Below are 13,078 nucleotides of genomic sequence, written 5' to 3' on the forward strand. Positions count from 1 at the left end.
TTGACTAAGTCAATGGCCAGAACTCTAGTCTAGCTGAGTAAATTACCAAAGCAAATCACAGATGCACAACTCCACATGCTGAATAACATATATATGATGTTTCATGACCTAGGCCACGAATCTGGTTTTACTGAGTGAAATCTCAAATAGCCCACTCCTCCCGGTGCACAACTTCACATGCTGAATAATATTCCTGTTTGGTTTTATGTCTCTAGGTCATATACTTTTTGAGAAACATGCGACACAAACATTTAGACTTTTTTCATTCATTACTAATTTGAAATTTTCTGAATTTTGTAGGCCATATAAGGCTTAAGGGAACCTTGTCCTTGCTCCATATATAGAGGATGTTTGTTTGTCTGAAGTGTGATATCGAAATATATCTTCACCGATAAGGGAGACAATTGAATATTTTCACGAAGGCGGAGCCTGAGCAACAAAGGCAACGAAGGGAGTTAATTAACGAATATATTTTAAGGGGAATAATTTTATATGGAAGAAAAGAAGTTTGGCACTGTGAGTGATATAGAGAAATATCTCACTGATATTTTTCAGTATTTCACCAGTTAGCATAAAATAAAAGTTACATATCACTTTCAGAAAGCCTGTCATAAAAACTGATCATAATTTTGTCAGACGTTTCTGAAATATTGCTTCGTTATATTTTAATAACCCACTGACAATCATGTATTTGGTGAGCTAAACCTTTTACCTACTTTCAATGGACGACGTTCTCAGCTGAGCAGGTAAATCTTTGACCAGATTTTTGCCAATAACATTGCGGAAAGAGACAACACGAGTTCGACATGCAGGCACACAACAATCTTCAATCTACAGACATGAAAACGGGGAACGCCACACAATTTTCAACATGATCTCTAGTTAACAAATAATTAAGGCCTTCGAGTGCTTTGTCGCCTAAATAATCAAGTTTCAGATTTCAAGTGTACAGGAATTGAACCGCGAGGGCGTTAGCCTGAATGGAAAAGTATCTGAGCATCTGAACGATGAACAGTGGTAAATTACACGACAAACCACAAGAAGACCTTGATTGTTCTCTTTCTTACTTGGCCATTGAAATATTTTGATAAAAGATTTGCGGGCTTCATTTATCCCCGTGGTCATCATGCGGAAATTCGACGTCATAATTGACATCATAATATTCTCTTACCGGTTCACACGTCTACCGTCGTTTTGCGGAATACACAGAGCTTTCTCCTTCGTTTAACTGACAATCAAATTCAGCCATGTTAGAATGTAGCGTAAATAAGAAAGAAATATCATAGTTGTCATGTTAATTGGCCTCGGACCTCTGTATTGGCGAGAGGTCGGAGACAATTTTATAATCAAAACCTAATCACAATCTGATAAAAGGCTGTCGTCAATTTAAAGACTCTAAAAACAATTCACATTATAATTGACAACGATTTTATCAGTTTCATTTTGCACATTTGCAACGAATTTGTACGTCTGTAGCTAATGTTGTTCCTGTTAAGTTCCAGAAATCATTAAATGTCTAGACAGTTCAACATTAAGACCTTGAAAGTTGTTGACAGTTTTATGTGATTCAAGATCAAGATGGCCGTGAGAAAATCAATTATTCTCTGGGGCAACGTTTGTCGGGGCGTCATAACGACGTTTGTCGTTGCGTCGCTGCGACAGAACGAAATAACGAAATGGCATAAATGAATTACCCTACAGTATAGTGTAACTGTCCCGTCCTTACACTTTTCCAATAGGCTATGGACATGTATGCCGTTTTAATGATGCAATATGTGCGTGTTACTCTTTCATAAATTGTTATTTCAAGTTTTAATTACTTTTTATACATTGTAATGAAAATTTATATTATTAATATGCTGGAAGGAAGAAATGTAGCTGATATCAGTTTCGAAATAAAAATAATATACAATTAGTGTGGAAATTCCATGGATGTAGAGACGTAATTTAGGTTTGAATGTTTGACTTTTTTTCTTATCTTTGTAATGTGATTATAATTGTGTAGCTGATACACTTTTTTAAATTCCAAGTATTCTTTTTTCCATTTTTCCGGTACAACAACAAATAACGTCACAGAAATTTGTTTATTTTTATTGTTTCCCAAAGTAGAAGGAAAGATGCGTCTTTGACTTTAACGAGTAATCGTCTCATTCAAATAGCATTAACATGACGTCAACGTCACGACTCCGCACATTGATAATACATGATCAAATATATAGGGGATATTTGTTTGATTTGAGTGAATATGGAATATATCTCACTGAGAAGTGAGAAAATTTCAAATATTTTCATTAGCGCGTAGCGCGGGTGAAAATGTGAACATTTTCTCACTTTGAGATGAGATATTCCATATTCACGAAAAACAGACAAATTTTCTTTTTATTTTATGCTTATTTACGTTGAGATATGCATTTCGCAACAAATTTTAATCTCAGCGCGGGAAACAGACTCTCGTAAACGAACATGAAGTCAGACGTGTTGCGACGTTAGAAAGACGCAAACGACATAAAGTTCCATTTTATTTTATGTCTTGCTGCATAACGTTATGAAATTCTCATTAAGTAAAATAATTTGAATCGAGAAATACATTATAAAGAACAAAGTGCGGCTACGATTTTCATCCTGTTTTAAGCAGATAATTTGAAATTTATACACAATATACAAGTTTCTTGCATACCAGACGGGGATTTCCGGTAATTTTACCGGTGCTGGAAAAATCCATCTTACACCCCGGGGTGTAAGATGACTCTCGTGCTTTAAATGACGTATTACGAACTACATATATGTAGAAGATTTATGTAGTTATTTATATTTTATTTCGAAAAACGGAATAAAAATCCAGTACCTTGACAGTTCCTCTTTGTTCCTGATAGTATATTTCTCGATTCAAAACACGTTATTTTATCAAAAATTCATAACGTTTACGCTGCAACTGATTAAACAAAACGGAACTAAACATTGTTATTTGTCTTTGAAACGTCATGACGTCTTTCCTGTTTACGTACGTTGCTTTCCCGCGCTTTGTTTACATACACTACTATAAGAAATAGTTCTAAAAAGAAAGCCGTTCGACTGATTTTATTTTTATTATTATATCTTGATATCGGTATGCAAGAAAAAGATTCTGTCACTGAATATAGGTGCAGCTGGGAATATCCGGCTCTCGGGTAACTGTTTAGGCGGTAACTCGGTAGGAACCTCGTTACCGCCTAAACAGTTACCCTCGAGGCCGGAAATTCCCATCTGCACCTATAACCAGTGAAAGAATCTTATAAGATCGGCGAAGCTATATCATTTACAGTGGGTGATATGCAGTGAGTGATATGGATTATATCTCACTGATGACACACAGTATTTTATCAGTTAGCATAAAATAAAAATATCTGTTACTTGCAAACTAAATATTATAGTTTTAAGATATCTTTTGATTATGTGCATAACAAAAAACATGTGTTTGTACAGATTCGTTTAAGTAAATTTGTAAATATAAATTTATTAGCAGTTACCTTAATGTATTTAATAAATGCAGATATCTATTGAAGACTTCTTCCTGGTGCACCAGAAAAGCTAAAACAACACAAGCGTTTTAAAAGACATGAAAAATTTACAAAAAAATATTTAGAAGCATGTCATTCTAAATGGATTATTTCTTCAAACTACCACAATTTCGAAATTGCATAAAATGTACGAACTATGATATTCCAGTGACTGACTGACGGTGTAGGAATTTGTACAACGGTATCACTCGAGTTAAAAAAGAAGAAATACAAAACCTTTTTGGAACTTTTAGTTCTTTTTGTAATTACTGTTCCACGGTTACCTTTTCGCAGCTACTGTTTGTTGTCAACGCGAAGCTGTGGCTAATAAAAGTATATTTAGGTCATCTAAATTGGGCAACTTTTTCAGCCTTTCTTTAGCACATTTGACCCTATTGGCCTTTTGCTCCTCGGTTAAGATGTAAGGCATACATCGGGCACAAACCTGTCTTAAACCCGAGTGCTTGCTTGGCGAGAATCTCATTAGTTCTCCCCGTTGACGTGCCAGGAAAAGACACTATCTCGGACACTGTGTACCTGGCGTCTTCATCAATCAGATGTCTTACAGCTGCAATGCTCTTTGACGTCACTGCTGTTTTTGGCCTGCTAGGACGAGCCCTGTCTTTTAAGGACTGCCTGAGATTAAGTGTCCACATATAAACAGTTGTAAATGACTACACTGATACAAAACTAAATATCTCCGAAACGGTACGATAGTTTTCAATAAAACTTTGTAGGATTATAAAATATAAAATATATGTCACACTTCTATGGAAGCGTGCGATTGTCATGATGTTTAGAATGGTCATCGTATACAAAATATACTAATAATGTATCGTAGATACTTGTATTTGTCGAAACTATTTTTAAAAAAGAACAGAGCAAACCGTGTATTTTAGTGAAAAGATTATCAAATTGATAAAGTTTAAAGAGTCATTCTTTGTAGTGAACATAAATGATTTAGTTTCTAATCGATATAAAAATCAGAGATAAGATGACTGCTGTAAGGGAGATATTTTAAAGGCTTTTTTCTGATGTTCGATGACAAAAAGACACGCATGTGTAAACATAAAGCTATATTTATTTGATTATTTGATGTGTTTAGAGTCACACTGACACAAATTAGATAATTTAGTTAGTTTTTCAGCTTTTGATGCTAGAAGAAGACCCGAATTGCACCTCAGGCATGAGCGGGCACCTTGGCTGAATCAATGACTTTCAACAAAACCAGCCGGATGGCTTCCTCTTATTTAGAAAGAACGTCCCACCCACATCGGTAACTGTCAAGTGCTTCGAAACTTAACCACTTGTCAACGGCTATACATTACGTTGGATTTGGTACGTATAATAGTAAACATAATCCGACCTCAAAAACGGGAACACCTCTTAATACACTCAAAGAACAGTACTATTACAGTTTGTTCTTTATCTACGTAAATGTTTGGATAAAATTGCTATTTACTTCTGAAGTATTTCAGAATGGCATCTTACAGTTCACAACTTGAATATCTTATTGAAGACCTTGGAGGATGCGGACTCCTGCAAAAACTTCTTTGTATAATCATACATAGTTCGAGCACCGTTATATTCTGGAGCACAATTGCAATGGCGTTTATCGGCTACGATCCTGGCTTCACCTGTCACACTCTGAACGTGCAGTTTTCCACTCTTTCTACATTAAACCTTAGTGACCTATCCGCTAACCGACTGTGCTCTATTGGACCAAATGCAATGTGTAGTTCCTACATATTTCCACAGCGCTTGAATACAGCCGTATCGGAGGTATTGTTTCATTTTTAGCTCGACTATTCGAAGAATAGGTAGAGCTATTGGACTCACCCGTGCGTGGGCGTCGGCGTCGGTGTACCGATTTGGTTTATTTTTGTATGTATATTGGTATCTCACTAAACACTTGTGGGAATGGATTGCACAATTGAAACTTCACACACGTACTTACTCACACACACTTACAAGATTATTTTCCTTATCATTTTTTCGTTATTTTTTGTAACTACATTTGTAAACTGATATCTCATCTCAGTACCCAGTGATGAGAATGGATTGAAACTTCACACACTTGTTCACTGTGTGATGATCTGACATGCAGTGCAAAGGTTCCATAACTCTACTTTGCCTTTTTAAAACGTTATGCCCCTTATTTTTCTCCGCAGTGTTTGGTAAAGTTTTTTGTATGTAAGCAGGTATCTCAATATCCACTAATAGGAATGGATTGAAACTTCTGTGATGATCTGACATGCATTGTACAAGGTGAAGAACTCTACATTGCAGTTATACGAATCGTCAATCTGCAACCCTGTCTATGTTCCGTTTGTTTTTGTTTTGTTTGGAATAACATCTCACCGACACAATGATAGATCATTTGGTGACTTTCAAGCTTTTGATGGCTGTGGAAAACCTCAGGTTGTCCACCTAGGATTAGTTCATGCTCTAGCTGGTACATAGGCACCGACTATATTTGAGTCCATTGGATTGTTTCTTCACATACAAATACCATACACCCGAAAACAGGTTACAAACACAAAGCGGAATGGGGCAAGTAATTTGAAGCCACCCTAACCACAGACTGCCTACTGTTCTTCCCCAGAAACTGAAATAATTTTACATGTTATGTTATACATGGATATATATTTGAACGCTAGCAGTTTCTTTGTTACATTTACAGTGGAACCTTGTATGTGACAGACGATGGATTGTTGCATTCATTACATCAATGCAGATGGTAGGTTTTCTTGTAGGATCCCTCATCGCTGGTCAACTGGCGGACTCCACTGGCCGCAAGACAACTATGATTGCAGGGTTTTCCACAGTGGTTCTCTTTAACTTTGCGGGTGTTTTTGCGAAGTCTTGGGAGGCATATTCAGCTGTTCGTTTCTTTATTGGTATTGGAGATGGACTTTTTTATACAGTACAATTTACGCATATGATAGAATTTGTACCACCGTTATGGCGGCCGTTAGTGGTGTGTATCCCTTCAGAACCTGTCATTTCTATGCTTTTTGCACTCGTGTCATGGTGGTTACGCGACTGGAAAAGAATACACCTGCTGAAGACAATCCTTGGCTTATTCTTTTTAATGATTCTATGGTACGTCAACGTTAGTTTAAGTAATATGCACAATATATTAACGACAAATATGGACATGGGTTTGTCTTGTTAAAGAATATAGAGCTTCAATATCGAGCTCAGCAACCGACATTTAATCTTTCATAGTAATAAATAAATTCTGAGCTTGAATGCAGAGTTCGGCTACTAACATAGATTGTCTAAAACTTGGGCTTATGCTCGATGTGTCACGACATTGTCTCTTAGACATATTTTTTCGCATTTACAGAGAATGACAGACCGAATAAGTAATCGTTATCGTTGAAATACCGCGTCATTGTAAATTTATCCTAAGAAGATAACCGCGTCATTTCTGTACAAACACACAGGGTATTTCCGTAGGGGCTTCCACACATACTAAACTAAAACCTCGTCGATAGGATACGGATGTCCGCACTTTGCCGCTTTTTTCACAGAACATTTTAAGCATTGATACTTATTCTCCTTTGAGACTACATGAAATTTGTGTTAAATCTGATCATTGTATAGATTTTAACGACCAGTTTGTGTCACAATATTTCACATATGATGTCTAAAGTCTAATGTAAGTGTCGTAACTTAACCATTGTTAGTCAATCAATATTTCTGTCCATTTTGTGACTCTTTCACATAGTTCAGAGGATGAATGATTGTCACAATATGTATTGGGAGTAAATTCAGGGCCACAACTGCCAGGCCAGATACAGAAACTAAAGCCCAGTTGCCTAACTTCGTTTGCAAGTTTTCATTTTCGTAAAGTTTGGTGATTGTCAATGAAATGGTACCCATCTTTGGGACGTACGTCTCTCTTGTGTACTCGTACGCACTGACAGAGAAGAGCAAATATGTATACCTCCCTGCTTACCCAAGGCGGGGGGAGGGGAATCATAGGCCCAAATAACACTCTGCAAAATTATCAGATATAATTATGTATAGCCAGGAGCTATATACGAAAACGTGCTCGGAATATAGCTCCGCGAGGAACTATATCTGAAAGGAGCCATATAGGGTGTCACACAGTTTTTAACTGAAACTCGTATCATTAAAGAAACTTTAAATCAGTTTTGCATGCCTAATTTTACTTATCTTAATAGGTGATAGCTTCAACATATTGCAATCTTATATGATGCGTTAAAAATTTCATAGATGCCTATATCAAAATTAATGAGGGTAACTTTCATTTATCAACACATAGGTATTACAGTGTTCAGCCAAAACTTGAATTTTGGATCGGAACGGTAAATATGCGTGCTCAAGTTGAGCACTACATAAACCTGAAGTCTAGTTTCTACAGTAATTTGGCAGTTTGAGCTGTGAAACTGTAGCGAGCGATATAGGGCTATCATTGCCCTCCTTATTAATGGAATATTAGATCCAAAATTCACATTAAAAGACATGAACAATTACTTCATATATAGTTTATGTAAACACAAAATTAACAAGTTTATGTGATTTCAAAAGAACTATGCATTAGGTCACTGTTAACATGTATAGATAAACACAGTATAAATGTGTACTGCTGGCTGTTTTTGTATTTAACAATCAGCTGTTATTGAATGAAATTCATTTGATATCTTTAAGTATACTTAGTCTCAAACATTATGCAAAATAATAATTACATGTATAAACTTTTGTATTTTTTCCTTTGTTTAGCAGAAATGTAGATTATAATATTACTTCTGTCATACATTAAGGTAAATACCCCTTTTCTCAACGATCAGAGCAAATGTTTACTACATAAAATAATATAACTCACTGACCAATTCACTTGCTTTTGACCAGGACTGGAACGGTCACAAACACAATTTGTTATATTATGCTGCCTGGTTTTATTTGTGTTCGATTCTGACATAAGATGAAGGATAGTTATTTCATGTCATAATTTAGACAGTTTTAAAGTAATTATATGAAATTCAAATAATCTTTGATTTTTCTTTGGCAAAAATAATGTAAGTATTTTAATGTGATCACACCTTTTTATAAGCAACACATTATGTTTTTACAATATACAAAAACATCAACTTAATAGCTCTTATGTGTTTCCTCTAAATAGTTTTTAACAATTGATTTCAAATTTAATTTGCTATTCTCTATTGTCAGTATCTGGACTTCTTATTCATTTGGTTTGCAGCTTTGTTCCTGAAAGTTTTAGATGGTTGGTCTCGAAGCTCAAACTTGAACGTGCTGAGAGGACAATCGAGTTTGTGGCAATTGTAAACGGAGTGCATAAACCTGATCTAAAGAATATATTCAAGACGGCGGTAAAAGAAATAAATACAACATCAAACAAAAATACTGTGTACACTGTTGCTACACTTTGGACGTCAAAAGAGCTGCGAAATGTAACCATATCCTTGTGTTTACTGTGGTAAAGTAGTATTACGCTCTTATATCGTACACTATTTGTTTTTATAAATGAAATATCTGCTAATGAAATATCTGCTATACCTGTAATAATAATAATAATAATAATAATAATAATAATAATAATAATAATAATAATAATCATAATAATAATAATAATAATAATAATAATAATAATCGTGTCATTTAGGAAGTATGTGCAAGACATTAATCATGCCACAATGTTCATATCGTGAAAATGTATAATAATTGTGTTATTTAAGACCCTCCACAACCTAGTGACCTACTTTTCCCACCTACAGGAAATTCGTAAAAATCATTCTGATAATGCTGATACAAAAATGTATAATACAGCTATACTACCAGATGACAGGTGGACAATAAAGACCCTCCCTAAATTTATGTGTTTTCACAACTTCATTTGCAAACATAATCAGTCAGTCTCTTTTCAGTATAATAGTTTTAAAAACATAGATTAAGAACTATCTTACCCTATAGAAACAAAATGTGGGATAAACTCGGCTTAATAATCAAATAATGTGTACACTGCTATATTCAATGAATAAAATGTTTACACGTTAAACACACTGTCAAAAGAATACAGTTCTTTTGTGACGCGTCTTTAAGGACTGAGCAATAAAGTATCAGTATCTTTCTTTTATGATAGTAAAAGAAGGAATGAGATGGTACGAAGAAAATGTAGTATATTATCTTTCAACGGTTTGAGAGAATTTATGTAGATTTATGTAAAATATTCATAACCGAAATTTACATGTTGCATGGTTATAAATAGTTAAAACAATATGACATACTAATTCCACACCGGTATATCTTTTTATCATTCCATCTAGGCTGATTAACCCCCATAATACATTCAACTGTGCTATTCTGTTCACTGGTCTCTTTTTCGTTATTGCCCACAAAGCTCAACTGTTCAGCCCAGACACTCTAACGCTCAAATACACAGTAGAAGGTGATTCAATATAATGAGATTCATATCAATAGTCGCTATTTTCCCTTTTTTTTCAAGGTTTTCAGTTAGCACTGCTTGGTACGCTATGACCCTCGGGATGGAGAGCATTTCTGCGGACATTTACTTGACCATATTCCTCATAAACTTAGTGGACTTACCTGCTAGATCATTTACCGGGCCGTTAATAAACAGGTAAAATGAGTTTTTCAAGCATTAATGTTTTAAGCTAATTGAAACTTGTAACATCCCCTCAATATCTTGGGAAATTACTTTCATACTACATATGGTACATTCATGAAATAACTCACATGTTAAGAACTTTTGTCAATATCATAGTAGAATTACAATGTTGTGATATCAACCCCCTTTTAAGTCACAGAAATACGGATAAATGCGCATAAATGTATAGAACAAACGAACGAGTTATTATACTGCTAGAAAATCGTGAAAAAAAGCAAATTGACTTATTTATCCTGTCACATCTTAGAAAGAAAACAAGTTAGTTTGATATTTGACCTCAACATTTATGCCTAGAAATCATTTTTATTGATAGATTGTGCACGTTTAATACTATTTGCCTATTTGTAACGTTTTATATTCGACAAAAATCGTAAAATGATTAATATAATATCATTGCATGACTCGAATTTGCTGATGATTAAGAATATATTTGTCTTAAAACATGGAACATCAAATAAATGTACTTTTTAAAATATGAAAGATATTGCTAAAGATATTAAGGGGACGTTAGAATTCCAGGTAGTAAAGGTCACATACATTTTCTGTGATAATTACTGAGGACAAGACTCTATGGCGCTGTACTTGGAATTATATCATACACATAATTCTTATATTGACATTATTATTGACATTATTTTACAAAACCACTTTCGTTTTTAAAATAAATGGTATTGGTTATATAATGCCCTTTGTCTTTTTTTCTTTCGATTGCAGCATAATTCAAATGGTGCTTCGATATGAGGAATACGGTTCTGGCTGCTTTTTAAATGCTCAATATCTTGAAAAATGATTCAGTATTTCTATTTCATGTTATTGTGGCTTATGATAAACACTGGGGTTGACAAATGTATCACAGGGTAAGAAAAATGTGCAGTCAGTCCGGGGCTAGAACCCGGGACCCCTCGCTTACAGGGCCAGTGCTCTACCGACTGAGCTAACCGGCAGCTTGACACATATTCTTCTATTACGTGACCAAGTCCGTACCGTGACATCTTGCTTCATGTACATGTCGCTGTATATCACAAGTTATATACTAGTATAAACTGCATGCATGGCGCCTATGTAGGAAGATGTCAGGCTGTCTGGAAGGAGAACTCATTTCATTTGATAAACCAACGTCCGGTATAACTAGCAGTATCATTAATTCTAATTCTTGATGCACATCTAACCTATTTTGACACACCAAATATCTTTCTTGACACTTTGTATTTTGGTGATTTGACGTTTAGAGGGCCAGGTTAATTCCAATATCGATGGGAACTAAATTCCTCCTTATTTTCCCTACAGTAAACCATGGTCAATGTTACATACATGTGTATTACTGGCTGGACTACGTATTAATGTTGAGCTGTGTATATAACTTCATGTACATTGACATTGTAAAGAAATATCAACTGGATTGCAGTTTTTCCTCATATTTATGTATTTTTAATTTCAGATTTGGTAGAAGGAAGTATTGTTACGTCACAGTTGGTATGTCCAGTATACTAAGTTGTGTTTCCGGTATTTTACAACATTTTGGTAAGAAACGTAAAGTTTTTCAGGTTCAATTTTTTTCAACAGAATATAGAAGTAGATAATTTAAAGCATAGAAAACAGAACGCTACTATGCAAATTAACAAGGGGAACGCAAAAAGGATCAGAAAAAAAACTGACCCCACTCAGTCGGAGGGTATTTATCAGCAGAAATGTTATCATGTAGTGTTTTCTAAAATAACTAAATATAAGAAATCACATCATATCGTGTTGTACATGATGTCCATAGTGATATCTTCAGAAAATGAACATAGTCTAAAGTAAATCATCCTTTTAAACTGAAGAAGTAACCTGATAATAAGGCCACCTAAAGCTTCTTGATGATAAAATAATGTGAAATATAGGTAAGCTATTTGTTAGATTCTAGAATCATCCTTTTCAAAGGGCAAGTCGTTTTGTGTTTTGAGACGCCATTGCCTTGTATACATATGCCTTTCGTATCCTGTTTTTAATACAATGAATCAGACAGGAAGATAGCCCATGACCATTCTTTTCTTAGCTTACAGGTCGCCAACTGGTGTATATAGTATTTTAACATGTTTCCATTGAATTATAACTGGCAAAAAGTATCATTTACGAGATGCGATATTGGATTAATCTTACACCAAAACAAATACACTATCTCTATCAGGTCTGTTTTTTATCCAATGATAAATCACACAGTCATGTTGAGTCACTTTTGATATTTACCGTCAGAAAAATGAGTTTTAGCTATAAAAAGATGTAGAACTCATTTAAATGGATCAACCGTGTTGTTGTACTTTTGTACTTATACAAAAGACAGGCCTGGTTTATAGGTTATTCAGGGCTACGATATGTATTGTTTTCTTTTGCAGTCGAAATATTTCTACAAAATGCTTCTTCCCCTTCCGTTTTGATCCGTCCATGTTTACAAACACGTTTGTATATTTTATGAACTGTACTTTGGTTGCAAACATTATTTTGAGAATAATGCCAAATTGTGCGTGCAATCGTACGGTGCCCCTAAAGTGACATGTTACACACATTTTTTCCAATTAGGTAATGTGAGACTTTTTTTTATTTCGTTTAAACGAAATCATTTCGTTTAAACGAAATCATTTCGTTTAAACGAAATAAGTTATTTCGTTTAAACGAAATCATTTCGTTTAAACGAAATAGTTATTTCGTTTAAACGAAATCATTTCGTTTAAACGAAATCATTTCGTTTAAACGAAATAACTTATTTCGTTTAAACGAAATCATTTCGTTTAAACGAAATAATCATTTCGTTTAAACGAAATAAACTATTTCGTTTAAACGAAATAACTTATTTCGTTTAAACGAAATGATTTCGTTTAAACGAAAT

At 34.6% G+C, this 13,078-nt stretch overlaps 1 protein-coding gene across 1 annotated transcript in view; it reads left to right on the forward strand.

The window, feature by feature from the left end:
• Nucleotides 1-11,001: 11,001 nt before the first annotated feature.
• LOC123565562 (solute carrier family 22 member 21-like) overlaps nucleotides 11,002-13,078 on the forward strand; it is a 33,340-nt gene continuing 31,263 nt past the window's right edge. The window contains exons 1-2 of the mRNA XM_053553271.1: nucleotides 11,002-11,072; nucleotides 11,654-11,736. Of these exons, the coding sequence (XP_053409246.1) occupies nucleotides 11,002-11,072; nucleotides 11,654-11,736 (154 nt within the window). The remainder of the gene's footprint in view (nucleotides 11,073-11,653; nucleotides 11,737-13,078) is intronic.

The sequence above is a fragment of the Mercenaria mercenaria genome, chromosome 1, assembly GCF_021730395.1.
Source record: "Mercenaria mercenaria strain notata chromosome 1, MADL_Memer_1, whole genome shotgun sequence".
Classification (NCBI taxonomy): Eukaryota; Metazoa; Mollusca; class Bivalvia; order Venerida; family Veneridae; genus Mercenaria; species Mercenaria mercenaria.